Raw genomic sequence first — 27,478 nt, 5'->3', positions numbered from 1 at the left:
TCAGAGCTTTGCACCATTGTAATACTTTGCAATCTGCTGGGGGAGAAAGAATGACTGATTGTCTCCTTTTGAAAGACAAAGTATGTGCTAGCCCGCAGCCCGCAGCAGCATCCCTACTGGGAAAGGTACTGTCTGTCATTCTCCTCCCTTACATTTTTTTTCCTTTCCTTTTTGCCCCTCAACTCTAGGAAACAAAGCTATCCTAGATGAGTCACAAAACCCTAGATTTTAATAGGGAACACAAAACATTACTACTGTGTGCTGGACAAATTCCAAAGACAAATTTAGTGTTAAGCAGGGAACTTCAAGCCACATTACATCTGAGAGGAAGAGTGCAGGGGGGAGGGAAAGTTCTGCTCATGATACACTACACTCACTCTGAAAACTTCCAATAATTATTCTAAGCACAAAGTTCAGAATAAAAATACGGCAGTGTTCAAAAAGCTGCTACTCAAAACAGGTCATACACTTCTGCATCATAAAAGTAGTAAATATATTAAATTTAAAATCAAAGCCTCTGAGCAAAGGCTTTTTGTGAAGACCACTTGGAAACGCTTTGCAAAGGCAGGCAATTCTCGATTATCTGTGCCAGGTGATTATTCAGCCCCTCACAGAATCACTTCAGCTCTGCATTAGCCAGTCTGCAGCTGGAAGCTGCCCAGCTGTGTTCACACGGCACCCCATCACCTGAGCGCCCAGCACCTGTTTGTGCTGGACCAGAATTTCTGGTCCCAGTACCAGCAGCATCACTACGCTTTCTATCTTGCACTGTATTGCCACCATACACTTTTGTAATTCAATTCACTTATGTTTTGGATTTGTGCTTTTGCTCTATTCAGGTTATTTCATTTCTTCCTTAACTTGGATAATTGAGTGTTGACTATATGAGATCTGAATGCTGAAGGGGGGTTTGGTGCCCTCAATTCTAATTGAAGTCAGAGTCAGTTGAGGTCACTCAACACTTTGCAAGATCGGGATCTAATTATCACATTAGGCCCTGTAACAACCTACTGATATCCAGAGATACATGTTTTACATATGGAAAACCAATATGCATAGAGGTTAAATGATTTGCATAAGGTCATTGAGAGAATATGTGGCAGAACACAAATAAAAGCCTGCTAGTTCCACCCTTTCAGCCTCAAGCCTTTTTTAGTACCTCCAAATTTATACTCCTGCCAGAAGAAGTCATTTCCATTTCAAATATTAAATAGGAAATCAGAAAATGTAGTGAACTCTGAACCACATCTTCTTGGTAATCCAGCAAGGCAGATAACGCATTGGAACCCACAGGTTGGGATGTGGTTTAACCAACACATTTAAATACAGCTATTGTACGAAATGAGATTGTGTCTGCAAACGTATCAGTAAGTACATCTATTTCTAAGCAGTGGAATGTACGGATGCACACTGGGTCCCCACGGAGATTATTTGCATATATTTATATAAATATGCATGACATACTGTTTCAAGGGACAGACTGATGTCATTTCAATTGGACATCAGACACTTCCTAACCTAAATGATGAAAGTATCAGAGAACGGAGGAATCAGAAGATATTTGTTTTGTGTAAATCCCCCTTTTCATAAGGCTGTTCATTACTATGTTTGGGAAAGACTCCATTCACCTGGATGTTTGCCTCTCTTTAAAAATATGGTCACGGGTAAGAAGAAAAAAAACGATGATGATATTTTCTACTAGAGTAATCCTAGCAGATATTTGTAATTCCCAACAGCAGACCAAAGGTTTAGAAGATGACTCAGAAAAAAAATCTTTTTTTTTTTTTTTTAAATTTTATCTTTTTCATATTTTGAAAAATTTTAAATTTTTCAATTCTACACCTATGTTGTATAGGAAAACTATTAAAAGTACCCAAGCAGAAATTAAGTTTTAAAACATCCATAAAGACTTATTACTATTTAGAGCTGCTATGCCACATTACCATATTTTCAACTAAAGAATGCCTACACTGCTAAGTAGCAGTAGTTTTTGGAATCAGTTTATACGAAAAGAGCACAATAAAAACATGACTGCTTAGTAGAAACCAGAATTTAAAAAAAAATTTAAATTACACGCTATCTATAAGCTGTTCAACACTGAGTGAAGGTTCTAACAGAAATAAACAAGTCCTACTCCTTAAAAAAAAAAGGAGCTATTTGATCTTGCTGATGTATTTCCATTACTGTTTGATGCATACACACATACAGTTCCTGAATGTAGAAGAGTCCAGTATAAATACAAAGCATGAATGAATTCATCTTAATGAATGCATAATGAATTAATCTACTTGACTATTTGTAAAAAAGCTATTTGGAACACTTAATACATCATCTTTGAATACTGAATATTTGGAGCATAATTTATTATAAAAACATGAAATCCCATCAGTTATTTTAGGGTTCATTATCAAATGACAAGAGTAGAGAATAATTTACCAAAACGTTTTTGTACAATAATCCATTGGTGAGCTTCTTACCATTCCACTCTGTTCCTCTTGAAGTATAATTATAGGCAGGGCACAGAAATACACTTTAAATATAATTTAATTAAAAATAAAATAAAGAAGAACATCTGCATACTAAAGGCAAACAAAACAGAATTTGAGAACATTTGAAGGGAACAGGAATTCCGTAGCACCTGGATTTATAACTGCGTTTTTCAGGACGTGGAATAACCCTGCTCTCCTAAGCACTCTTCATAAAGTGTCTATCTATTCCATCAAAACTGCCCATGTGTATTTTTTCTTTTCCAAAACTTGATATACACTTTCATGCTGCATATTTGAAGCACCTTCAGTCTAGCCTCTTTGGCGAACAGAAAGGGCAAGCCATAATAAAAGGACATTAAAGCCTTATCTTGTGGAAGATTCTCTCATACAGGAACCAAGAGAGTCCAAAAATGCTCCCTATGGATGATCCCTAAGGACTTTCCCACTGGCACTCCAAGCACACAGACTGCAGATGGGTCAGGTGGAAGGCCTGCAGGGTGTCACTTAATTACAGGGATCCTGAGCTAGGATAATGCCTACGGGCCGCAGGTAATACCTGAGGGACCACCCAAATTACACAAAGGACTCTCAAAACAGAGAGAGCACGAGCATGATCTTGACCTGCACTTCATCCACCCTACTATGGGGCAGAAAGTCCTGCACTAAACCTTGGGGATGGAGTGTAGAGACCCAGGAGTCACACCCTCTGTACCCAGGTGAAGTCTGCCAATTACCACCTGAAACTTTATTAGTAAGAATGAAATTATGAAAATTATTAAGGAAAAATAATTTGTAAAGAATAAATTTCTTCAAAAATTCTGCATATACAAAACAGTTCTCTTTTTTAAACAATAATAAATTTTATTTTTTAAAAGGCAAGTTCTTTCACCCATTTTCAAAATTCTGATAGTATCATTTTGATAACGGAACAGTTTATAGATTTGCCTTCCTCCTCTTATTTTAAGATCTGATGCAGGCCAACCTGCCCAAACCTACAGCTGCAGTGAGCCCCAGTTCATAGAGCTCACAAAAGTTCCTTTGTGTGACACAAACAAATAAAGTATTTTCCAATTTTAATTATGCACAGCGTAGCTTCTCTCTTCTCTAAAACAATAAAACCTGGAGTTTCCTGGAAAACAAGTCCTCTTCAACACAGTAACAAAGAATGGCATATCTTTAGTCACCATCTCCCCTTTAAGGAAAAATTCTCTTTACAAAAGAAATTTCAGATCTGAGCAGGTTAATGCTCTCATCTCCACAGCCTGCCCTCCTCAGAATTGACAGGATCATCACTACAAAAAGCTGAGGATGACACACAACAAAAGAAATACCAAAAAAAGCCCCCACACTATTATCTTTTACAGGCAAATCATACAGCAGATAAGCACCACAGTAACTGTCATATGTAACCTGAACTTGCTGCACCCAATCCATTGCGTTCCTTATAACCTGGGTGCATAAAACGTGTGGTCCACTTAAAAACAACTCCACAAACAAAACAAATTGAGACAGAGCAGCAATTTTTAAAAATACCTAAATACATGCTAATGGTAAGATATCTAAAGATAGATGTCTTCATTTGCATACATATGAGCTAGGCACAGAATTTTCCTTCTCCCTGAGATGCTTCTAACATGGCACACGCAGTTTCTATGATAATTTTTAGAGAGAGAAAAACACCAGAGGTAACATACCGATTTGTAACAATAGCAGTTTCTCTACAGACTATGTATTTTCTACTAGCTACTAAAAGAATTCTTGAACTACTTTTCATGTCATGTTTTGCAACAGCAGAGTACAAATACTTTATTGTCTATATGCTAGAATTCAGTAGCAAGAAAATAACACAAACCAGTAGACCAAGTATTGTGCAGTCTTTCAATATTCATGGTAATAACCTTAATTCTAATTAGACTGAATAAGTTTAAAGCCTCTTAGAATGAAATCCATCTCTCCTTTTCTTTCCTATTTAGACTGTTGCTTTGCAAGTAAGAAAACCTACCTATCTAGAAGCTTAAAAGAGGAGATATACTATGTTTTCAATTTTGCAATTAAAATGTTTCTGATAGATGCGTACCTTTTTGCTGCTGGTGATACGGTCTCCTTTCTGGTTCCTGATGGGGAAGGTAAAGAGCCACTTGGTTTCTTTGGTAACACAGTTCCATTATTAACAGTAGTCCTTAAAGGCAGGGTTTGTACCAGCGGTCTTGCTGTAAAACAAGCAGAAGACGAAATAATTGTTTTCTTCTTTTCCCCCAGCAAACATTAGAATAATTTTAAAATACCATTTTTATTTCACTATTGGCAAATTCACCATAGATGAGAGATCTAACAGGGAGGATTTTCATTGTTTTTCATTTATAATCATATCAAACAAATCAGCTGCATGTGGCTTAAGCACACAATTCTATAACCTGCCTCACTTGTAAAACTCTGTCCTAGTTGAAGGAGGTTACTGGTAAGTGCAAAGGTAATCATTGCCATCCAAACAAATCCTGCTCCCTTAAACAAGCATCTGTTTCTTGCCCACCTAGATAGCATTCAGAGGAGTGCTAGAAATGAAGACAGGTTGCCATTCCAGAAACTCCTGCTCATTATCCCTCAATGTTCTTGCAGGTTTTCCACAAGTATGTGATCTATGAGAAATCATTATTCCCTCCCTCCCTGCAAAAAAATCCCTTCTTCTAAAGAATGTGGACTTACATTTGACAAAACGGAATTTTACCCTTTAGTCAGAAAAAGCAATTGAAATTTGCAGAATAGTGGACTTAGTGAGCTGACATTACCTACCTACATTCCTCTGATCAAACATTGGCTCAAAAAGTGATACACGTCATACCTGTAATTAATATTAGACTAAGAAAAGTCCCATTCAAGTATGTTAGAAATTAGTTGCAAAAGCAAACAGTGGTTAAAACTGCAAGCAATGAGTAGAAACATGAAAACTACAGTGGATCATGCCCTGGAACACAGATGAAAACATGACTAGTGCTCTCCCTATAGCAGAGAAGAAAGCTGTGTACATCACTGGAAATTTGACAGAACTTTGTATCATATGCCTGTTTTGTAAAGATGGCAGAAGTCTCTGGGTTCAGAGAAACAACACCTGAGAGAGGGCAGCAGTCACAAGTCACTTAAAGAACAAAAGATAAAATTTTACTGAACTTGGAGAGCATAGCAGAGGGAATACCTACGAAATGCTCTTCGAAAAAAGACAGCTGAGGACAATCTAAAAAGCAAAAATTTTTTAAAATCTAAAAATTAACAATTGTATGCAGTACTAGGTTATACCATGATAACATCTTATTGTAGCTCTGATGGCAAGCATTTATTGAATTGTTCACCTGAAGTTTTCATATCTTGAACAACAGAAGATAAACGTGAAAGCCTGTGCCTTGAAAAGACTAGATCAGTGAATATGGTCTACTCAGGCAAGCAAGTTTCAAGAGAAACTTTGTCCTGAAACTTTGTTAAAATAAATACTTGCTTGTCATGTGTTCAACCTTTATTTGTTCAGAAGGGAGAAAATTAGAAAACAACCCATGAGGAAATATTGAAGGAATAAAGCTTATTGAACTCAGAAGACTGAAGGATAACATGAAAACAAGTCAACAAAGTAAAAAAAGAAGAAAATCTTATCCATGCTCACTGAAGATCAGAAAGTCTGTAACTGCAGAAGATTGATAGGGAGAGACAGTATCATTCTTACTGAGGATAAGAAGAGCAAGGGCTCTCTCACTTTATGGGAAGCTTCAAGGAAAGGCTGAACAAGACTTAAACGAATCATGGTGCCTTCCAGCCCTGGCTTCCATGATCTATTTTTAACAGACTAATGCTGTCTTTAGAGCCCAGGCAAAATACCCAAAACTTACTGTACTTTGGCTTCTCTTCCTCCTATTTATTTCTTTTATTAAGGGATTCAGACACCATGATCCTATTTACTTCTACAGTATTCATTCTTCCAAATTAAACTCTTTCTACAGGTTCATGTGGATGGTCTACTGCTTGCCTCCTAATGGCTGCAACACCATAATTAATCTATATGTATAAAATTGATTCTGTTGCATACTACAGAAAAATGCCTATGAAAAAGTAGTTGGAGTGAACTAGCTGGAGTCTGTTTACGTTCCTAACCTTATGAAATTGAAACTAGCAGCAGCCAGGCATAAACCCTGCAACCTTTACCAGAGGTTTTGCTTCAAATCCAGCACCAACTCAGAACCCATGCTTCTGGAGCTGGAGATTTAAAGATCTAGCCCCATAGTCAGCTTGTGTAGAAAGCAACACCACAAAACTCTTACACAGCACGCAGAAAATCAATACATTACTCAATTAATCCACTATTTATTCTGGAGCTCCTTAGTTTTATTTATGGCAGCTAATTCACACCAGTGGTAACTGACAGAACAGCCAAACAACCCCAGACACCTCATTGCTGTTAGAAGTCAGTAACTCAAACACATCGGTATTATTGCTTTGTCAGTAACGTTTATTTTGGAAGTTCTGTTGCTTCAAGGTCTTACCTGAGGTAGGAGGACTGACATGTTTATCAGCCTCAGCAGCAGCTTTTTTAGTCATACTCTGATCTATGGATTAATAGGGCTGTTAAGTTTACAAACAAACCAATAATTGCAAAAGGAAAGAACAACAAACACAAGTAAAACAAAGGCAGGAAGCCATACTGAACTCCACCAAGTAGTTTAATTAAGTAAGGAAGCAGGGAAAAAAAACCCAAACAAAAACCCAAAACACCATTAGTGAAGGAGGTCCACAAATGGACAAGATGAGCAGCTCACTCTCCGTGTTGTATGCTGCTTCTAAACTGTCCAGCTCAAGTCTAGAACAAGAATACACAGACCAAAAACAAGCTCAAGCATTGTGTCTCATAGGTTTGAAAGTCCAAAACTTGAAATTTTGAAATCAATTTTAAATCTGAAATACTCAGAAAACGTTGTCTTCTGTCCCATGAAGTTTCTTGTTCTAGACTTTAAGCAGTACATGTAGATCCTGTTTTCTGAAGGTACTAACCTCCCCCCAACACACATGTGCTTTTAATCCTAATCTACTTCATCTACAGATCAAATGAAAGCAGCAGCATACGATATGCTTCAAACTCAAGTTTGCATGGATGAGATTTTTGTGACACTTTGTGAGCTCAAATTCCATTTTTTACAATTCTGAATGCAGAACGAATCATTAAATGATCAATGGAAAGAAAACAGAACGAGTCTCATGAAGCCCAAGTGGCAAAACATGAGAAGTTTCTGCTCCAGTTTCATCCACGTCTAAGCAAAATCCCTTTCCTAACAGCCTCCATAATACTATTCCAATGCCGAAATTCAACTTAGTCATATCCTAAGTAACTGCATGCAACCCTTTATAAAGGAGTTGTGCCTGCTACATGAAAAGCAGGCCATCATGTGAAATGTGTCGTATTTGACAAAACACTTGGAAAAAACAAACGATCAGGGTAATTCAGATTCTGTTTTCTGTTACAGAATACGTTTAATAATGTTGACTATACACTAATGATACAACTGATATATAGTAAAATTAAAAGTTCTTTACATAAATTGCTACAGTAGCAATTATTTCTAGAAATTAGTTGGATTTAGTTGGCAATTATCAGGACTCATTTCAGTAATTTGTAATGCATGAGCAATTGGCTTTGTAGTCCTCCATTTGCATTATCACAGTAAAAATTCTTACACTGTCATTTCACACACATACTAAGAAGTATTCATGCCATATGCACGTTAAAAAAAAAAACAAAACACCACCACAAAAAAAAACCCACAACAACCAAAAAACAGCCACAGAAGGCAGAAAGATAGACTTACAGCAACTTTTCTTCAATGTACATTGAACTATGGCTTTAAGGATCTGCCACGACCAAGAAAGCATCTCCTGATTTAAAGTTCAACTCTGCTCACAGAATCCATGAAAATCTGGTCTGGATTTTGCTAAGTAAAGCCAGCAGGCAAGAAGAACTGATCTGGTTACAACTCAGTAATAATTGCTAGACCTTATTTCCTCCATGCATCAGAAAAAGCCTCTTACTCCCTGGTACAACCAGATTTGGTGGAACATTTTATCACAGTGGAGGCTATCTTTAGTAACGCTTAACTTATCTGATATTTTAATTTTTTTTTTTTTTTGCAATTAAACAAAGATAAAACGAGAATACAACAGAAATGGAAGAGAATAGGAAAATAAAATCACAGACATTTACTGCATATTCTGTCCAATTAGTATGATATACGATCAACTAACCTAGCTCTCTTCTCTTTTCCTCCTCTCCAGTCACAAAACATTGTAACAAACATGATGTCTCAGTTCAGCAAATTAATTAAGTAGTGCCTTGCCTATTCTGTTAAATCAATGCCTAAAAGTAAATATCTGTCACAAAATCATAAATATATAACCAAGATGAAAGGAAGTCTTAATTTCCAGCTAAGACAATTATGAATCCATAATTACATCTCATACTTCCAATGTGAATTAAGTTGTTAATTTATATTAATACATAACAGGATCCTAAAAGAAACAATTTCTTAATTTAGACAACAGGGAGTCTGTGAAGTCAGTCATACCTTCTTTCCACATCTCGGTTGCCACCACTCTCACTCCTGAGACTACCCAAGAATCCCTCACGCATTCCTGCTAAGCTGCAGACAGGCAGCCTCCCAGGCTTTCACGGCCTCACAGACCGCAGTAAATCACAGCGGTCGGGTTCTAACAAACCTTCACTACTGCGAAGCACTGGATGTTCAACTCCAGCTTTTCTGATTTGTGTGCAGGCAAACCTGTTCTTGCAGAGCAGGAACCAAGAGAAAGTACGTTGTGGCACACGGGCACGGCACAGCATGGCCGAGTGGCAATGTCTGTCACACCTGCCAGCTCGCAGGCTCTGGATCTGCTGCGCTCGAACAGGGCCAGGCACCAACCACAGCTCTACCTTTCCTTCATCCCTGAGCAGCTGGTGTTGCACCATCTCCTCAGTCATGTCACCTCTGTGCTACCTCAGAGCTCTGTCTTTGGCTATGCCTGCACCATCCAAAGACACTTTAGACGTTTTTAATTAAATTAAAATTACGCTTTAGCTAAATTTATTTTTTTTTTTACCAAAAAAAGCCCCAACTATTAGGAGTTTCACCCATAGAAGACCATGCACTCCCTAAAGAGTTTATAAACTAATCTTGATCAAAAGTGAGGAATTAACCATAGTTAAATAGAGACAGTGGATTAAGCACTAAGAATACGCAAATGCTTTGCCGGTTTATGGGAACTGTAGAAGGCTCACAGATTTAACCACTTGGATTTTCATGTGTTCTCTTTCACAGGTTAAATTTCAAATGTATTTTATTTTCGAGTTTGATTTGTTGATTTTGAGTATTTCAAAGATCTAAAGAATAACCTATTTTAATACATATAAAACACTCGTTGAACTGCACTACCGATTTCACAGATATCTGAAATGCAAACCTTTGGTAGGTCCTTTCTTGTTCTGCATGGCCTGCTGTTCCTCTGTAATATTCAAGCGTCGAACCACATCAGCAAGGGCAGATTTGAGCAGCTGTATGTCATCTTCCTGCATCTGGACACGTTGCTCCAGAGAGGCAATGCGATCCGTGACCTCCATGCTGCTTGCAGCAGAGGCACTGTCATCTAAGTAAAATAGAAGAAAGGGATACATTATCAACGATGTATAACCATCAAGGAATACCTTATATACTGGCTGCATGGAAAAATCAAGGTTTTTCTCAGACCTGATGATCTCTGGAGGAAGAAAGTTTTTAAGTGATCGAAAGGAAGAGATGGAAATTTAAAAAAAAAATAAAAATAAAAAAGATGAGTACTTAAGTAAGATGTGATTATGAGATTGGCTTCAAGGCTACTTACTGCTAATTGGGCCCTACTGTCAACTATCTGCATGTCTGAACTAGACTGATCAACCATCACCTTTCACTGTTCTGCTCAACACAACATTCTGGCACTGGCAGGCATTCAGGTAGAGCATCATACCTTCTGATATGCTACACACCCTTTCAGATTGTTCTTTCTCACATATGTGATAGCATGTATAGATTAGACATATATGAGCAACAGATAGGCTTACACTTCTTCAAGTTATTGTCTACAGACTGGAGAATAGATATTAACACCATCTGCTAACTCCTAATTTATACTAGCAGCTTTATGAGAACGTTCCCTCTGACTGAAATAGAAACATTAAATAAATTCAGAATTACCCAGTAATTATACTCAGTCTGCAAATTCTTAAAAAGGTCATTACTTTGCACACAATTCACCCATTATTTGGAAACAACCCACAGAAGCTTAAAGCCTGCAACTCCTTGATGAGGACTACACATTCTTTCCACCCAAAACTAGTAATAAGAATATTTTTCCTAATAAGCACTTTCATTCCACTGGAGTTCCTATCACATAGAAACATTATAATTTCTTACAATATTAAGTCAGGAAAAAGAAGAAGAAAGCAAGCAAAAGCAATGCCAAAGATGTCAAAGTCAGTATCTATCAGGGTAAAAATATTGTGCAGTTTTTAAAGAGAAGTGCAAGGGTTTATTTAACTAGGCGGATTTGAAACCTAAAAAAAAGTTGGGTATTAACTTACTGAATCATTCTAAGTAATGTTAGTCAAGTGATGATTGGAAAATAGCTTTTATTTGAAGACTTAAGAAGTTATACCTGAGCAAAAATTGATATTTATGCTACTATCTACAATCATAATTGACTTCTCCGTCATTCCTAATGCAAGTCCACAGCACATATTTCTTCTGTTAAAGCTGATCTCTCTTTACGAAGCTGGTATTTGTTTTCATTTCTTGTGTACTTAATTCGTCTCCATTCCAAACCAGAGTTTTTCACTTCTTTTGTACATTTACACAAGTTAAATGGTTTATACATAACAATTAGTGCTGGATTTTAAAACAAAGTAAGTGTTTCACATAGGAAAACAACAGCTTCTGAGTGCATTTAAAAGCATGTCCAGAAATGCTGATACATACAAACTTTTAATGAGAAAAGTCTGTGGAAAAATTGCATTTAAAATTAAAAAAAAAAATCTATTAATCTCCAAACCACCCCAACACACATTGTTTTTGAAATCTGTTCATAAACTGTGTTTTGGCTTCCTCACCCCTCGGACCCCCAATAGCTATCTGCAGTTACCAAAAGCTGAATTAGAAACAACGACTATAACAATATTGACAGTCCATAAATAGCTACAGGCTAATATAGTTTAAATTGCATGTTAATTTTGTTACAGGATTTTCAGAGCATATTTAAAATCTCAACATTAGGATATTATTAGGCTGAATATAGTGGTAATGTCAGTATCCAGTTCTGAACAAACTAAACCAGAACTCAAGTTCCTGAAAAATGCTGAAAAACTTTCCCCATGACACAGCTTTCCAAACTTTGGCCTCATCAAACTTGTGCTCAGTACAGGACTCCGTCCTGCAGCTGTTACAGGTAATTAATCCCCAAACCCGGATTAGCAGCCATGCTGGCAGCAGTATGAGCTGCATGCAGAATTTAACCTTTCCTTGTACAAACAAAAGGCCCACGCTGCTCTAATGACTTTACACTTCAACTCAGCTGGAAATAACATGGATTAGCATACTGGACAATAGGCAACCAAATCAAAAGCTTGATTTCACCAATACAAGCCAAATTCAAACTTTGGCTGTTCTGTCAAACTCAATACAGCACAGCATAGTTTTCTTCTGAATTCAGTCAACAAGAAATAGCCAATTCCCAAATTCAGGGCAGAGAAGGAAATCCAGGGAAACATCAGTTGGTGTTAAAATGATCTAGCCCTTGTTACAAAAGAAAATACCCTCATTAAAATATCAATTTCACTAATTTTTAAGTGTGTAGAAACAGTAATTTTGCCCAAAAGTAAATCTTCAAGTAGTAAATCAGTGGCACCAGTCTATTTACAGTCCTGTAAGAAATCACTCCCACTAACAACTACTAAGATGTACATCTCTCTTCTTCCTTCTTCTCCCAGCTGCCGCTATTACTCTTCCCCTCCCATCCTCACTGACCAACAGGCACCAGCAAATCCTTCCTCTGGACACAGCGCGTCTGCGCCTCCCGCCATCACCATTCCTCCTGGTCCTTGGGAACATCACCCTCACCCTTGCTGCAACCTACAATTTGCTTTATTATGGTGGGTACTTTGCAGGATGTGGTTCCCTTCCAAGGATGCAGAAAAGAATAAAATTTGTAACAACTTTCAGTAAGATTGCAACTGAAGACCAATTTCTTGGAGCCCAGTCACGCTTGCCTTGCCTCCCCTTTGCATGCAGATACAAGTAAGCTAGAAGAGAGATACAGAATAAAACTCCGCTCTGAAGAACACAGAGTTCAATTATAAAATAAGTATAACCTGCTTGTTATGCAAGTAGAGGATGGAACGTTCTTGCCTTGAGATCATTACAGCCTATGTTGAGTAACAAAGTTGCAACTTCAAAGCAGCCCAATAAGCAAAGTGGAATGGTACCAGAAAAGAAAAAAATAATGATATAAAGTAACCAAACAACAACAAAAACGTCACAAGGGATGTCACCTACTCTGCCCACAACAGCAAAAGCTGTACTGTTAGCCTAACTTGTGATCTGCCTCTGCCGTACACAGCTCATCCTCATGGCAAAGGACATTTGCAAGGAAATTTTTAGCTCACGTTTGCAATTTAGGCTCTGAGTAGAGACACCTTATTACTATTGTTCCCAAGCTAATATTAAATTAAAAGTGACTATACGTTTTACAGCACCTCGTTGCACATTTTCTCATGGATAAAGCACATCCTCAAGGAATTCATGCAGAGGGGGCTGAGAGGGGAGCACAGGGACACGGAAGAGGCCACCGAGTGCTGTGCCTTGGGCTGGTCCAGCCTGGGGCTACGCTCTCTCTTGAAGGGTCCACTTGTGCACTTACATGGCAGCTGGGTCATAGCAATGATGTAAAGATCCTCAAAACAAATCAGGTGAATCCAGGGGAATAAAAAGCATGCTTTTAAAAGAAACCCACATCAACAGAAATGTGCAGTAACAACACAACAGCTGTTACTGTACAGCTTTACAACACAGTAAGAACACCATTATGTCAATACATGGTAATTTTTGGGACAGTAAACTCAACATTAACGACTCTTTAACAGTGTCAATATACTTAGATTTGGTGACCTCTTTGCAATACAGCTGTCACAAAACCCACAGACGTTCACCATCTTGAAAGGCATACGAAGGAGACTACAAACCCGAACAATTTGCCTTGAAGCGTTAGATCTGCTTATCCATTGCTGCCACCATTTTTTTGCCCATGGACAGACAGAACAGACATCATATCACCTCCATCGGGAGCATAGATAGCATTTAGAATTAACCATTGCCTCTTTTTTCATCCATGGGCAGAAAAAGGACTTTTAAAGCACAATTTATGCAACCTGTTTACAGAAATGCGAAGTGAATCACATTCTACAAGTGTTCATTTATTTTCATGGATTATAATGCAAGTATAAATCACTGTCTCAAACACGCAAAGCTACATCTCATGAGATAAATGCCACCTACAATGTCTAAAATTAGATAAAATGAGGAGGTACCAATTCAGATGCCTGATTTTTCATCATAATACATATTTGTGGTAAAGCCTGGAAAGAACAGTCATTTGTCATTTATGCTTTGCTGATATTCTGCAGGTTTCAAAATGAAAGCAGCAAAAAAAGGGAATGTTCTTCATGCCTCTCTAAATTTTCCAACCAGCTAATCCATGATCTCATAGATTGGAAAGATTTCTTGTGGCAAACTAAAAGACAATACTGAGTCAGATGATTAATCTGCTTCCAGAGTGTCTTCCAGTTTTTCAGCAATTTATTACTTGAACCTAGCCAAATGTGAAGAAACATCTGAAGCAGAGCCAACAACAGGATGTGTACTCTGTTTACAAGAATGATTTCAATATTATTTCATTATATGTAGGCTAAAGCAAAATGACAAACATACACTATTAGAAGGAAGCATATTAAAATGCATACTGATTTCTATAGATTTTACCTGCTGGAAAACCTAAATCTGAACTGTACGTTAATGGTATAGCAAAGAATTACAATTAAAATAGACTTGGCATTTTCCCTTCAGAAGAACTACTTCATCAAGTGTATTCCACCTTCGCCTTATGCAGACATCAATTTTGAGACTATCTTGTCCAGCTCAGACCATGACAGCTGGGTAAGTAGTGGAAACATTAGGTACTGATTCTCAAAAGACTGGCAAACAAATTTGAATTTATTCAATCTACATGGTCTCTTTGAAGCACCAATTAACAGGATGAAATTATACTTCCAAAACTTTTCAGGATATATTCCATGCATTATAAGTTTGTAAAGTACCTAGCACAATGGGGATGTGGTTGCTAGACACTATCATAACACACTTTGAGAGCACCATCTTACGGTCTTCACCAGAGCTGTCCCTGAATTTAGATGCTCTGCAGGACATGAGAAAAGAAAATCTAAGTGTTCTGGAGATAGCAAAATCCAATAGTGGTCTCCATCAAAAATGAAAGACAACCCACATGATGGAAAACATGGCAAAGGATGGCAGTGAAAAGGCTGCATCACCTGCACACAGAGATGCCCTTCTAGCATAAAGGCATAGATTGTGCCAACAAGCCCAAATTGAGCTCACCTAGTAGGAATATGTTTCGTTATTGAGAGATACCATTAAGTATATCACATGCTGCACTTCTCCTGAAATTAACTGGTACAAATATTTACATTCCTTGGAAATCACTATGAACTTCAGGACTAGAGCCTTATGAAACATGCACACGGACAGAAAGGAATTCCAGCATTCATCCAACTTTATGGCAGAACACAGCAGCTGCTGAGAAAGTCCATGACACCAAGGGAGAGAAAGAATAACATTTATTAAAAAATAAGCAAACAAAAAAGCACAATCCCGCAGCTAAACTTAGATAGGGAGAACCATAGACTGGATTTGACTCAGCATAATAGCAAGCAGGTAAGAACAGTGAAGATGCTACACTTCCAGAAACATTTTTCCCCCATAAAGGACCACGTTTTTCAGACTCCACTAACCCTGCAAAACTGTCAGATGCAGTACATATCACTTCGTGCACATTCAGCCACCTTTCCTTCTCCTGCCCACATCATCACTGATATCTCATGCAAGCATTTGAGTTAAACTATTTTCTTTGAGCTCCCTGGGAGTCACACTACCACTAACTTTCAAATGACCTCTCCGCTTCACCTCTCTCAATGCCATCTGCTTAGCTTGAATCTCTAACAGTGCAGAAAAACATCCTTCCATGGCAGGCATCTCCTGTGCCTTCAAAATCCTGTCCTCCCTTTTTGGTTCATTTCATGCATCTTTGAGTTTGGGGCAGAGAAGTCAGTCAGACAACCTATTTGATATACACAGTCTGTCTGAATTGACAGCAACAGAGAGAAAGCAGTATTAGGAAGAGAGACAACCATCCAAGGTTTAAAATGAAAATTTCTTGCAAAATGAACGCAAACAATTCACTGTGGCACATAAACAAGGGAATGCAGCCACCACATCATTGCCAGGCTTAGATGCAAGATCTGGAAAGTACCGAGTATCTTCCTTGTAGCAATTTCTTTGGCATAATATCAGTGGTCGTTTGCAGACTAAAAGACTCTCTGTGCAAGGGAACAATGGGAAAATAAAACAGCAGGTTTAGTTTCCTTTGACAACACCACGCCAAGCTCCTTTGTTTAGAAGATCAGCGGTGACAGCATTTCACAGACTAAATATCTTTCCTCCATCCACTTTTCTAATGCAAAACATTGTACAGTACCTGAAACACAGCAGCAGCTTTCCAGGCTTGTCTCCTGGGGACAATGAAAACACATATGGGCAACAGCTTATCATAAAGTCTGGTACATACTGGACTGGTCTGCTAGACCCTGATTTGACCAGATTAGAGCTTTCCACTGTGAGAAGCAAGTGGATTTAAAGCCCAAAATAATGTTATCCTACTTAATCTTGTTATTTTGTGTGGTAGGGGAATAAAAACAGACAGAAATTTTAAACTACAGTTAAAACTGTAAGAGCATGTTGCTTTACCTGAACTTCCAGAAATCAAAACTGGTTGCCAGCTGAACACTGAAGGAATGGCCTTTATGATGTAAACTCCTCCAGTCGCGTTTTGGTATAAAAGTATACATAATAGGATAAAAGCGCAACCACCATCTATGCTTTTTTAGCTGGAAAGCTTTGATTGTGAGAAACAAGAAATCGCATCTAGTCTTCAAACCTGATAGCTATGGGAACAATACCATGCCTACCTATGAGCTTATATTTGTATGCATGCATGCATACAGTCTCTGAACAGGTAGGACAACTTTTCAGTTCAATCCCTATTCTAGGACATATACTTCAGATAAGAATGATTAGCATTGCAAGGAGATGCCCTAGTTCGGTACAATCAAGTACATCTCACAGTAAGTAATCTGAACAGACCAGATTAGTTTTTCCATGTCCTCAGAAGGTATGTATGTGTAGGAGGAAATGGGAAGAAGACAACTCTATCCCACACATCCGCCTAATGACGTACTCTGGTGATCTAAAGGAGACCACAGTAACAGCAACGTAAAGCATCATCTTGTGAGAACAGACCACTTTGAAATCATTCTAATAAAAATACTGTAATCCAAATATTTGTTCCTCTACTATATATGGACTACAGATGGTTATTTTTGTGAACAGTGTTCTTCCCTCCTCTAATATAGCTAGCTATTGCAGTCCAGTATTTATAAAAATCTAATTACTGTATTTATTTCCCAACATTCACTGACAAATAACTTGTCCTTTTACAGTTTTACCAATAGAAACTTAAAGATGAGGAATATAATTTCCTAAAATTAGAAGCAGAATTTGAAAGGACAAATCCATAATAGCAATCATCACTCAGAGCCTCACAGCTGGGTGCACTGTATTCATTAACAAAATGGTAGAGAAGAAAATGATCTTAACAGAAAATTCTCAGAAAGTTCCTCATGGTTAATTAGTCAGCAGTCACTGTAGCAAAATTATAAGCACGTGCCCTTGACCTGCCTGTAGCTATCGAGCTATAACTAGTAGCTTACTATTTTTTCCCCAGCAGATGGTAGATGAGCTTCTATTTGGAAATCAACCAGTTAAAAATTATGTTTTCCAATAGTGCTTAAGTGGAAGATGGAACAAATTTTTGCACATCAATAAATTAAAGGAATTTTCCCAGAAGAGGTCTTTACTGTGCTGGCTCTGTTGAGCATAGAAATCAATAGAAAATGTTTTAACAAATTATCATTCCTCTACATTATGCTGGGATCAGGCCATACCACAACAAAACAAAACAAAACAAAACAAACAAAAACAAACAAACAAACAAAACCCCCAAACCATTGTGAACAAAAGCCAGGAGAATAAAGATGACCTTCTGCAGCATAATATTAAGACAGGGATAGCAGTTTGAGAGAAGTGACATCATGAGATCTGCCTAGGTAAGATGCTGAAATAGAAGCATCTATCTTCATGTTAGACAAACTTGTAAAGAAAGGAACTGATAGGTTAATTAACCGAGGTATCTCGGACAGAAACACTGGGCTGTGTTTTACCACGTCATCTTCTCAGTGACGTGCTGCAAATGTGCCTGTATCACACCCTTCAGAACGACAGAAGAAAAGCAGGTCACAGAACACGGGAGAACATTTTCAATGAGCCTCATCTCTGCCTCACGGCTGTGGCTCAACGTTCAAGCCATACTACAAAAGCCAGCAAGGGATGATTTCAAATTCCTTACATGATGTACACTAATAAGACTTCAGCTTTTGTTTGGCACTGTTAGACAAAAAGAAACAACTTAGATGCAAGATTTACTTCTGCTAAACATGTTTTAAACCATGAGCAAATAAACTCCACATATGGGTACACACAAAATGTTTTCTTAGAAACTTAATCAGTACTCAGTTCAATATGTTTTCACTGCCTTTAAAAAACCTGGATGTCTCCACTGGATTCTTCAGCTAAGCCATACGCAAGTAAAGCAGAAAGATTTACTTTTACTTGCAGCCAAGACAGATTCAAAAGGCAAGAAAACTGATTTAAAACATCTTTTAAAAGTTACTGATATCAGCCTGCGATAATGCACTACAGAACAATTTTATTTCTGCTTGTTTACTGCGTACTACTTAAGTTATTTTCCTAGAGAAAAGTTGATTCACACTAGCAAGAAACCACTAAGACACAGCAGCCACCAGTTGATCTGCAATTAAATACAGCCTTTACACTACAGGAGAGAGAGCACTACTAAACACTTACTTACATTAGCATACATTTCTTCACCTTCGTATTCCACATTGGAATGGCAAGTGATACTCGAATTTACTTGGACCAATACCTTTTTACCTATAACTTCTTATAACCTGCATTTTAATGAAAGTTATAATCATGTATGCCTAAGGTTTTAAAAATCAAAATAAAAACACTGTTAAACTTCAAAAATACGTAAGCAAACAAAACATTTCTTCCATTTAAGAAATTAAAGATTTATTAAAACTGAGACTACATCAATAGCAAGAAATCCATAGCTATCAATTAGAAATAGTTTGTCTTATTTCATAACCATATCCTTTGAGAATTAAGAATTGGAAAATCTCAGCCTCTAATCAACAGCATTTATTTGTAAGATATATTCCCCCCCAATATTCCATACTCACATTTCTTAAAGGCTTACCAGCTTTTTGAATTGTTTTCTGTAGACTCAAAGTAAGCAACATAATACAAAGAGAACAAAACATTCCTCCTGCACCTGCAGAAGGGGTTATTGATGTCAAGAGCAGATTTATCACTTCTGCAAACTCTGGTTACTTGTTCTCAGCTAATGGCTTCACTTCCAGCAGTGGTCTGACTTTTTTTCAGAACTCTCTATCTCGTGAATATTTTAGTTTCTGAAATTAATGCAGTATAACATTAGGTTTCATTACAGCTTGTCACAAAGACCAATTACAATTTAAATATTTAAAGGAAAAAATTATTTCAAATTTAGAAAACTTTTAAGTCTTCTTTTAAAACTTGTCTGGTTCAGTACTGTTTTTCACAGTAATGTACAATTTTTTCCCTACTGCCAGTTAACCTAGTGCTCGTGAGAAGTACTGTAATTAACTAGCGACAGTCTTGCTTTGATGGGAGAGCTAAAAAAGCACACAGGATGTCCACAACAGACTGGAATTTTTCCCCATGTTGTCTATCTTCATAGTGAATTAGGGTTAAGTCTTGCTTTCATTTAATTCTGACAGATATCAAAACTACCATTTAAAATTATTTCATATCCAGTAAACCAATAATTTAGTCTAAGTAATATAACTTTTTATTCTAAAATGTCACATTCCTGCTCTCCAGTAAATAATCTTTACTGATATTAATGCAGAAAGAACAAACTGCCCTTGCCAAAGACTCAAATACAGCCAGAGACACTGCATTTGATAGACTGTTAGATGTCCTGGTAATTACCAGGAAGAGGATTGCTTTAGGGCTTTTTAGGATACAGAGAAGGAAGACAATCCTTTTATTCCCTATCCTTAAAAAAAATAAAAAAATTATTTCAAGTTTGTTTCAAGAAACAGAAAACCATACATAATTTGAAAAATTATTTGGTTTAACATGCAACCCCTCTAATTGAAGACAATTTGCATTCTTTTTATTTTTAACTGGACTCCCTAACATAAGATCATATTCTTATTTTTACCACAGCGGAGTGCATAGTATTATCACAAATTCCACCCAGCTGCAGTGCCATTCCCAGGACACTATGCAACTGTGGTCCTGCCACCCTGTGAGAATGAAGGAGTTGTACTCCAAGGCTTGCCCCATCCTCCGCAGCATTTGGCAATGCTACAACAACATGCACATTGCCTATTTTTAAAAGAAATTCAGGTTTCCATGGAGGAGGAGACAATCTAGTTCATAGCTTTCATGTTTGTCAAAAAAAGTTTATAAATATGCTTTGACCAACTAATGCAGTATTACATCTCCTCAAGGCTACACAGAGAGTCCTCAGCAAAAGGCAGAGAGCCAGCAGATGCCAGATCCGCCCTTGGCTGGGAGCGAGCCCCAGGCCAAGGTCCAAGCAGGGCCTGGCTCACGACTGTTCCTCTCCCTCAAGGACTTTCTGGGACTGATTTCTTTCTGGTGGCAGTCAGTACTTCTCCCGTATGAATTCCACCTGAGAGATTAGATGGGCAAAGGCTGTGCGGAGCAAATCCTTTCCCAAAAGCCATCTCCTAATGGCACTGAGCTGAAGGACTAGCGCAAACAAACCGTGCAGAAAGCCTGGCTGATAAAGCTCTTGTCGCCCCATGATTACTGGGCATCTGAGCTTCAACCTTCATGATAAGGTAGAGCCTACCAGCAAAGACACCTCTTTAAAGCTAATACGGCCATACAGCTTTAGGGTTGAAGTTCCTTTATGCTTTCTTAGCTCTGGATGTGGCTGGACCTCCCATAAGTCAGACCTATGTATCCAAGCATATAGACACAAGGTAGGGCAAGTATAGCCACTTGAACTAAATTAACCTAGAATTTATTTACTTATCTTCCCCTCTTTGATCCTTTTTTTTTTTTTTTTTGGTAGGCTACAACTTCAGAAGTCAAATTCAAAACATGCCAGGACACCATTTAACATTACAATCTTTATTTACAATTCAAAGAGGTACATTTTTAAAAGCAGTCCTGAACACAGATTAGCAGTCTCCAAGTATGTAAAGACTATTTAAGTGATAAGATTTGCCCAAAACAGCACCCAGGTATAGTAAACTTCCTCAGTACAGAGCAGTAATTTCCATGGGCAGTAAGCAGAGCAACAATGAACTTGGAAATCTCTAGATTTATGAGACGTGGGAAAAAGGCTGAAACTGATTGGAAAACATTTCTCCCTACTGCACTGAAGAGATAGTTCAGAAAACAATATCTGCTCACAGCACATCAATTTTGTAAGCCAGACAAGGCAAACAGGAGATGCCTTTTTCAAATACCCTTCAGTTTAGCAGAAGACAAAAAGTAAAGTCTAGTATAGAAAAGCTTCAGAATTAAAATCCTCAGTTACACAAAAGACACAAACATAATAAACAATCTCATGGTAAGATACACGGATCAGAAGGTCATATTCCCAATATTTAACACGACCATTTAGGAAAACCCTCAGACATCAGGCTCTCTCCATGGCAGAAAAGCCTCACCACCAGAGCTACAACTTCCCTAGGCCAGTGACCCAACTCCTCACACTCAGTGGTCTTATTTGTAAGGAACAGTTTCCAAATTTTGATTATTCACCAAATGCAAGCATTTCATATTTGCAAGGTCAAAAGTTTAAGAGAAATAAAAAAACCATCTGGTTGATTAGGCACCCCAGTTACACTCAAGCCAACAAGCAACAGCTATAGCAGTGAACACCATTGAGGCAAAGGAGTCACACACCCCAGTAACTATGTTCTATCCACATCTCCCTTTTTTTTTTTTATGAAAACAAGACAGCTTCATAAGCACGCTATCAAGTAAAAAACAAACAAAAAACAACCCAACAAAAAACCCACACACCACAAAAAAAACTCGCAAGTATTTTACTGAAAAACACATTTTGAAGTTATTCACACAGTGTGATAGTTCCTACTTTCTTATTCATTAAAAAAGAAAAATTCCAAGAAAATGTCATCAATTTTTACATAAGTATATTTTACTGTATGGTAAGTACTTCAATGCCTTACTAGCTCGCCTTGCCAGAAAAAGAAAGGCTTTTGAACTGGATATCAAATTTACTGGCTATATTTACTGGATTTCAAATTTACATTAAACACATTTACTGGATTTATTGGACTCGGGGAAGGTCTGCCTTGTGAAATGAATAAGGCACAATTCCTATGAAAATTATAGGGGGTAATGAAGTAATTAAAAAAATCCTGTAACACATAAATAGTTGTGTTTTAAGCTTCATTATACAGCCTTAGTTCTAACATTTTCTAACCTGTCAGGGCTTAAAAAGGAAAGCTTAATAATTTTCCTGATTTTTCCAGAGGTGTTGGAACTTTCTATCTGCTTGCTACTTCATCCACAGAAACAACCGACAGCAAGGAGAGGGCATTAGCATCTGTGGATCTGTACCAGAAGATAAAAAAATATTTTGTTTCATAGACAACTGCCTACAGCAGAGTAAATACAAGACCCAAGAAATCTGCATTTCCTTACAAATTCTGCAAGGGACTACACTCTCATGGTGTGGGTTCTAGAGGCTTCTGCTCTTCAACATGCTTAGTGTCTGGTGAGACACTGGAACAGGTTGTCCAGAGAAGCTGTGGATGTCCCATCATTACAAGTGTTCAAGGTCAGGACAGATGGGGCCTTGAGCAACCTGAGCTAGTGGAAGATATCTCCTGTGTCCACCATGGGTAAAATCTACCCAGCCCTATCCCTGCAGTCCTCAGTCAGGATCTCCTTAGGTTTTCTGCGGGGCTGAAGACTACACAGTCAGGTGTGGCAAGGGCTGGAGGACCTTCAGTTGTACTGCTGAGACCTGTACATGAAGCCTGATAAACACCAATGCTATGAGAGACTACAGTATGCTCAGCAGAATCATCATCTGCCATTTTGGCAGCTCACGTCTTATTTCTGAAAGACTCACAGCCTGGCAAACAGGACAGAGCAGCGGTGTGATAGGAAAAGGGTCCCCCTGACAGCACCGGGTCCTCCAGCAGTCAGCCTGACCTTCTTTCAAGAAATCAAAACAGAGCTAAAAATTTGCCGAGGAAATAGTATCTACAACCTGGCAGCATCGACCAGGTCCTCACAACCGCCTCCTGATTGCCCACGGACAAGTCTCTGCAATGCAGGCAGCTCTTGCTGCTACTAACTTTATGGAGGAGATTGCACCGTGTCTCAAGTCAGTACATGCAGGGACTCGAGCACCTCTGCAAGCTGTGTTCGGGAGTCATGGTCCCAGGGCGTGGGGCAAGAGCCTCCCACCATAGACCCTGCAGAGAACTGGCAGTGCTGCCAGGCTGGGGGCTCGGGGGCTTCAGCGCATAGGAGTGGGTCCCTCTTTGTTGTGGGAAGGAGCTGGGACCCAGTGTGCAGGTGGAAAGTATGGAATTAGACTCCCAGAAGGCACAGGACCTAGAACATGCACAAAACCTAAAGCATGCAGCCAGAAACACAGCAGTAGGAGAGGGGCAATTGCCACTACCCGAACCCAATTCTGCTGCCACCACTACCACTGACCAAATGATGATACCCTGCCAAATTAAGTTGGACGTCCCAAAATCCCACAGGAATACTAAACACTGTGCATTTTCTTCTGTCTTGTGCATGCCTCCCCATAATCCATTTTCCTGTGGAGTAATTATAAAATTCATATACTATAGCTGTGTCAAGGCCCTGCTTCATCTTCCCTCCCTCTGTCCAGTCCTCCTCTTCTTTGACACAAACTATATGACCCATCTTCTCCTCCAGCCATTTTTTCCTGCCCCCTCCACAAGATGCAAAGGCAGGAAGGGCGACGCTCAGAATATACAGCACAAGAAAAAGGTTATTATTCCAGAAAGTTAATTTGAAAGTGAATAAATAAGACACTGGGTGTAACTGGAAGCTAATGCACGCAGTTCTAAGACTATACACATAATATGCTGTATTAAGAACTTCTTACCTAGATAAAGGAGTTATTCAGAAATAGAAATGAGAGTGCCAGTTGGTTTCTCCAGCTTCTCTTGGATTATTTCAAACGGATACAATCCATTTTCACTTTAAAACCTCTGTTTTACACATCTGTTCAGAGGGCTTCATCTTCAGCACAACGTTGCTTAAAGAAAAACACATACAACCTTGCATATCATTCATATCTAATGCCTTGCCAACCCACACCTTCTTTTTACTATCTAATTATCGTGTGGAAGCCTGTCAAAAGTGTCAAAAGCTTTTTTTTTTTTTTTATGCTGTTACTTTTATCATAAGGGAAAAAAAAAAGGATGAAAAATTCTGAAAGATGTAGTCACAGTAACAATGCTCATCTGTTTCCCAAGGTTTGTGCCTACAAAAGGTTGGAAGAACCCTTTGGACTTCACTGCACTCTGCACCAGTCACCTTGGGAGGAGCCTTGAAGGACTGAGCTTACTTGACTGCTTCACATTTCCACTCCCACAGTTGTGGAAGTGGGAATTCAGCTCATATAGATTGTAACATAGGATAACTGAGGTTTAGTATGCAGCTCATAACCATAGCTCACTACAGGACAGGTAGGAAGGACCTGTAAGAGCAACAACACGTCAATTCCTCCTGGTCATAACTGGAAGAAAGAGGAAAGATTTCACAACCATGCAAGTTGCTGACTTGTTAAGGGAGTCACAGAATTGCTGCTTCCAGTACAGAATGATTTTAAATTTTTGTACAGGTCTAATATTTAATTTTAGTATGACAAATGGTTATGTACAAAGAGAAACTGAATAAATATCTGTGCAGCAGAACAAAAGGTACTACAATAAACTGCAAGTAAAAACAGATCATTTACAATATTGTTTGAGATAAATGAAGTTTCTACTAAAAAACTTACTACCACATTTACAGTAATGGTAAAGCTTCCACAGTGCACAGAAGTGATGATGACAAAGACAGTAATTTTTCCTTGGCTTACAAAATGATGTTTCACTCTGTTGAACACCAGGGATCAGTAAGGACCAACTAAACAATTTTGATCCAGACCCCAACAAGTTGTCTCACTCAACCAGGAACCAAATGGTTCAAATCAATTAAATAAACTAAGGTCTGAACAACACTGATGCCCCTGCAGAGCACCATGGGGCACGCTCCCCTTGCTGCACGGGGTTTGTGTCCCAGAATACAGCTGAAATGGCACCTCATGCCGCTTGGGTCTCTGCAGCAGACGAACCCAGAGAGCCTGGTAAACCAAGCAATGGGTGCATAACACTAATTGTTTTTAAATCCCTTTATATATTTAAGCTAACACTAAATCAAGTAATCTTAGTTAATACTAATGAGTGTAGTGCAGGAAGTGCTCCATGTGACAGCTGGGAACACCTAAACAGAAAAACCTTTCCCTGCCACAGTCAAGATGTTTGAAATAGTTTTTTTTTTTCCTCCCTGATGTATTTGTCCTACTTCTAATCCACTCCCTCAAGGCACCTCTTTTTAAGGGAACCAGACTGGAAAAAAGTCAGGAATGGCCAGGAGAAGGTGGCCTATATGTATTTTATTCTTGAGGAAGTACACGAGCAGTGCTGAGATAGCATCTGAAGAGCCTTGCAAGGAAAGGTAAAGGCAGAGAGGTTTTTCCAATTCGTTCTGTTTGGGATATACACTGCCATGGACTTTGCAAATGTTTGCTCACTCAGCTGAGTATGGGACTGGCAGACACTATGTAGAAACAGAATTACAAAGATCCAAAAGCTTGTGTTGTTTTCCCACATAGCTTTCCTCACTTTTTCTGGTATTTGTCAGTGGTCCGTGGGGCATTATCTAAGAAAACTGGGCTGCAACAAAGTACCTCCCCCTTGAATATTATATTCCACTTCTTAAATGGATTAATCCGTTCCTAATGCTAGATATTAAACCTCTGACAAAAATACATGTGGTTTTCCGCACCATTGATTTTAGTGACTGTTCCAAATTAAAACCAGACCATAAAAGACAGTCTCTGCAATTCTGCAATTTTAGTCTTTACTAAAAATCAGCCGTTGCACTTATTCTTGTGTTAAAATATCTACATGCTGGAAAGAAAGAAAACGTCAAAAGCACAAACTTTATTATCTTTCTTCCTGCCCCCAGAGAGGCTTCAGCCAGGCAGTAGCTACTTCAAAGCTTCACACTGCACATGCCTGGAGACTTAAACGAAGAGAAGCAACTGCCAAATTCAGGAGGCAGTAAAAGGCTTAGATTTAGAGGGCTCTCCAAGACTAAACATTTTTTTAAATTAAAATCTCAAAAAAAAAGCGCCCAAAAACATAGAAAGGAGGAAAAATCCCTGAAGTTACACCCTCCTGGAACAATATGCACACAAATCAAATCCCTCATAACCTTCTGAGTCAAAGCTACCAGGGTTAATAACCCAGCATCCACTAAGTGATTTCTGGGCTTCACAAAATCCTACAGAGCCTTGCAGGAATCACTGGAGCTGCTTTAGGTTTACTTCAACTTTTTGGATTCAAAAAAGAGTAAACAAACAAGATGCACAACTGTGCTCTCCAATGCAAGGCTCTTAATCCAGGCCTTCCTATACAGGACCACTGAAGATGGCTACTAGCTCCTGCAAGGGTACTTTGGTTTAAATTCCTCAATGCACAGAGGTCTTGCGAATCTTCCTCTTCCCCTTGCAACGAGTCTGCTGTAATCAAAAGAAATACTTCAGCTGCAGTCAGCCAGACTCGATTCCAAGAACAGAGCGACAGCATCACACTGATGATGCTTGTTACTGATTAATTCTAGTTTTAGGGTATGCCTTTTCCTGCAAAATTGTGGAATGATCTGATCAGTGTGTCCCTGAAACCAGTATGTTCCCGAGAAAGACAATATAAGAAAGAAGAGATCATTGTTCTTTTGATAGAAATTTTACTTCTCTCCGAAAAGTACAAAATTCTGATAAATACATAGTTACAAAGTTATAAAGTGCAAGAAAAAAAAGTAGATGATATGTAATTAGGAATTAAAATTCTGTGTATAAAAATATTGTGAGTACACCTGTGTGCCTGGGGCTATGATTTTTTTTTTTTTAATCAAATGTGATGTAAAATTCTGCAAAGAACATAAGAATTACAAAACCTACTGAGATTCATAGCTTCCAGGGAGGAAAAAAAAAAAACAAACAACAAACAAAACACACACAGACACACATGAAAGTAACCACAAAAGCTAAACATTCACCAAAGAAATAGAGGA

General features: G+C 38.4%; 1 protein-coding gene across 3 annotated transcripts in view; it reads right to left on the bottom strand.

Moving 5' to 3' along the window:
- Window positions 1-27,478, bottom strand: part of EML1 (EMAP like 1) — a 110,033-nt gene that overhangs the window by 47,285 nt on the left and 35,270 nt on the right. Inside the window, exons 2-4 of one of the 3 annotated variants that reach the window (XM_086613793.1) lie at window positions 9,975-10,157; window positions 7,013-7,075; window positions 4,567-4,699 (exon numbers count right to left, since the gene is read on the bottom strand). In XM_086613793.1, coding sequence (XP_086469919.1) covers window positions 4,567-4,699; window positions 7,013-7,075; window positions 9,975-10,157 — 379 coding nt within the window. The remainder of the gene's footprint in view (window positions 1-4,566; window positions 4,700-7,012; window positions 7,076-9,974; window positions 10,158-27,478) is intronic. The other 2 variants (XM_086613795.1, XM_086613794.1) reach the window with 2 other exon arrangements.

The sequence above is a fragment of the Tauraco erythrolophus genome, chromosome 6 (genome assembly GCF_009769465.1).
Source record: "Tauraco erythrolophus isolate bTauEry1 chromosome 6, bTauEry1.pri, whole genome shotgun sequence".
In the NCBI taxonomy this organism is placed as follows: domain Eukaryota; kingdom Metazoa; phylum Chordata; class Aves; order Musophagiformes; family Musophagidae; genus Tauraco; species Tauraco erythrolophus.
Note: the sequence above shows the minus strand (reverse complement) of the source record. Positions and strands in the feature narration are given on the sequence as shown.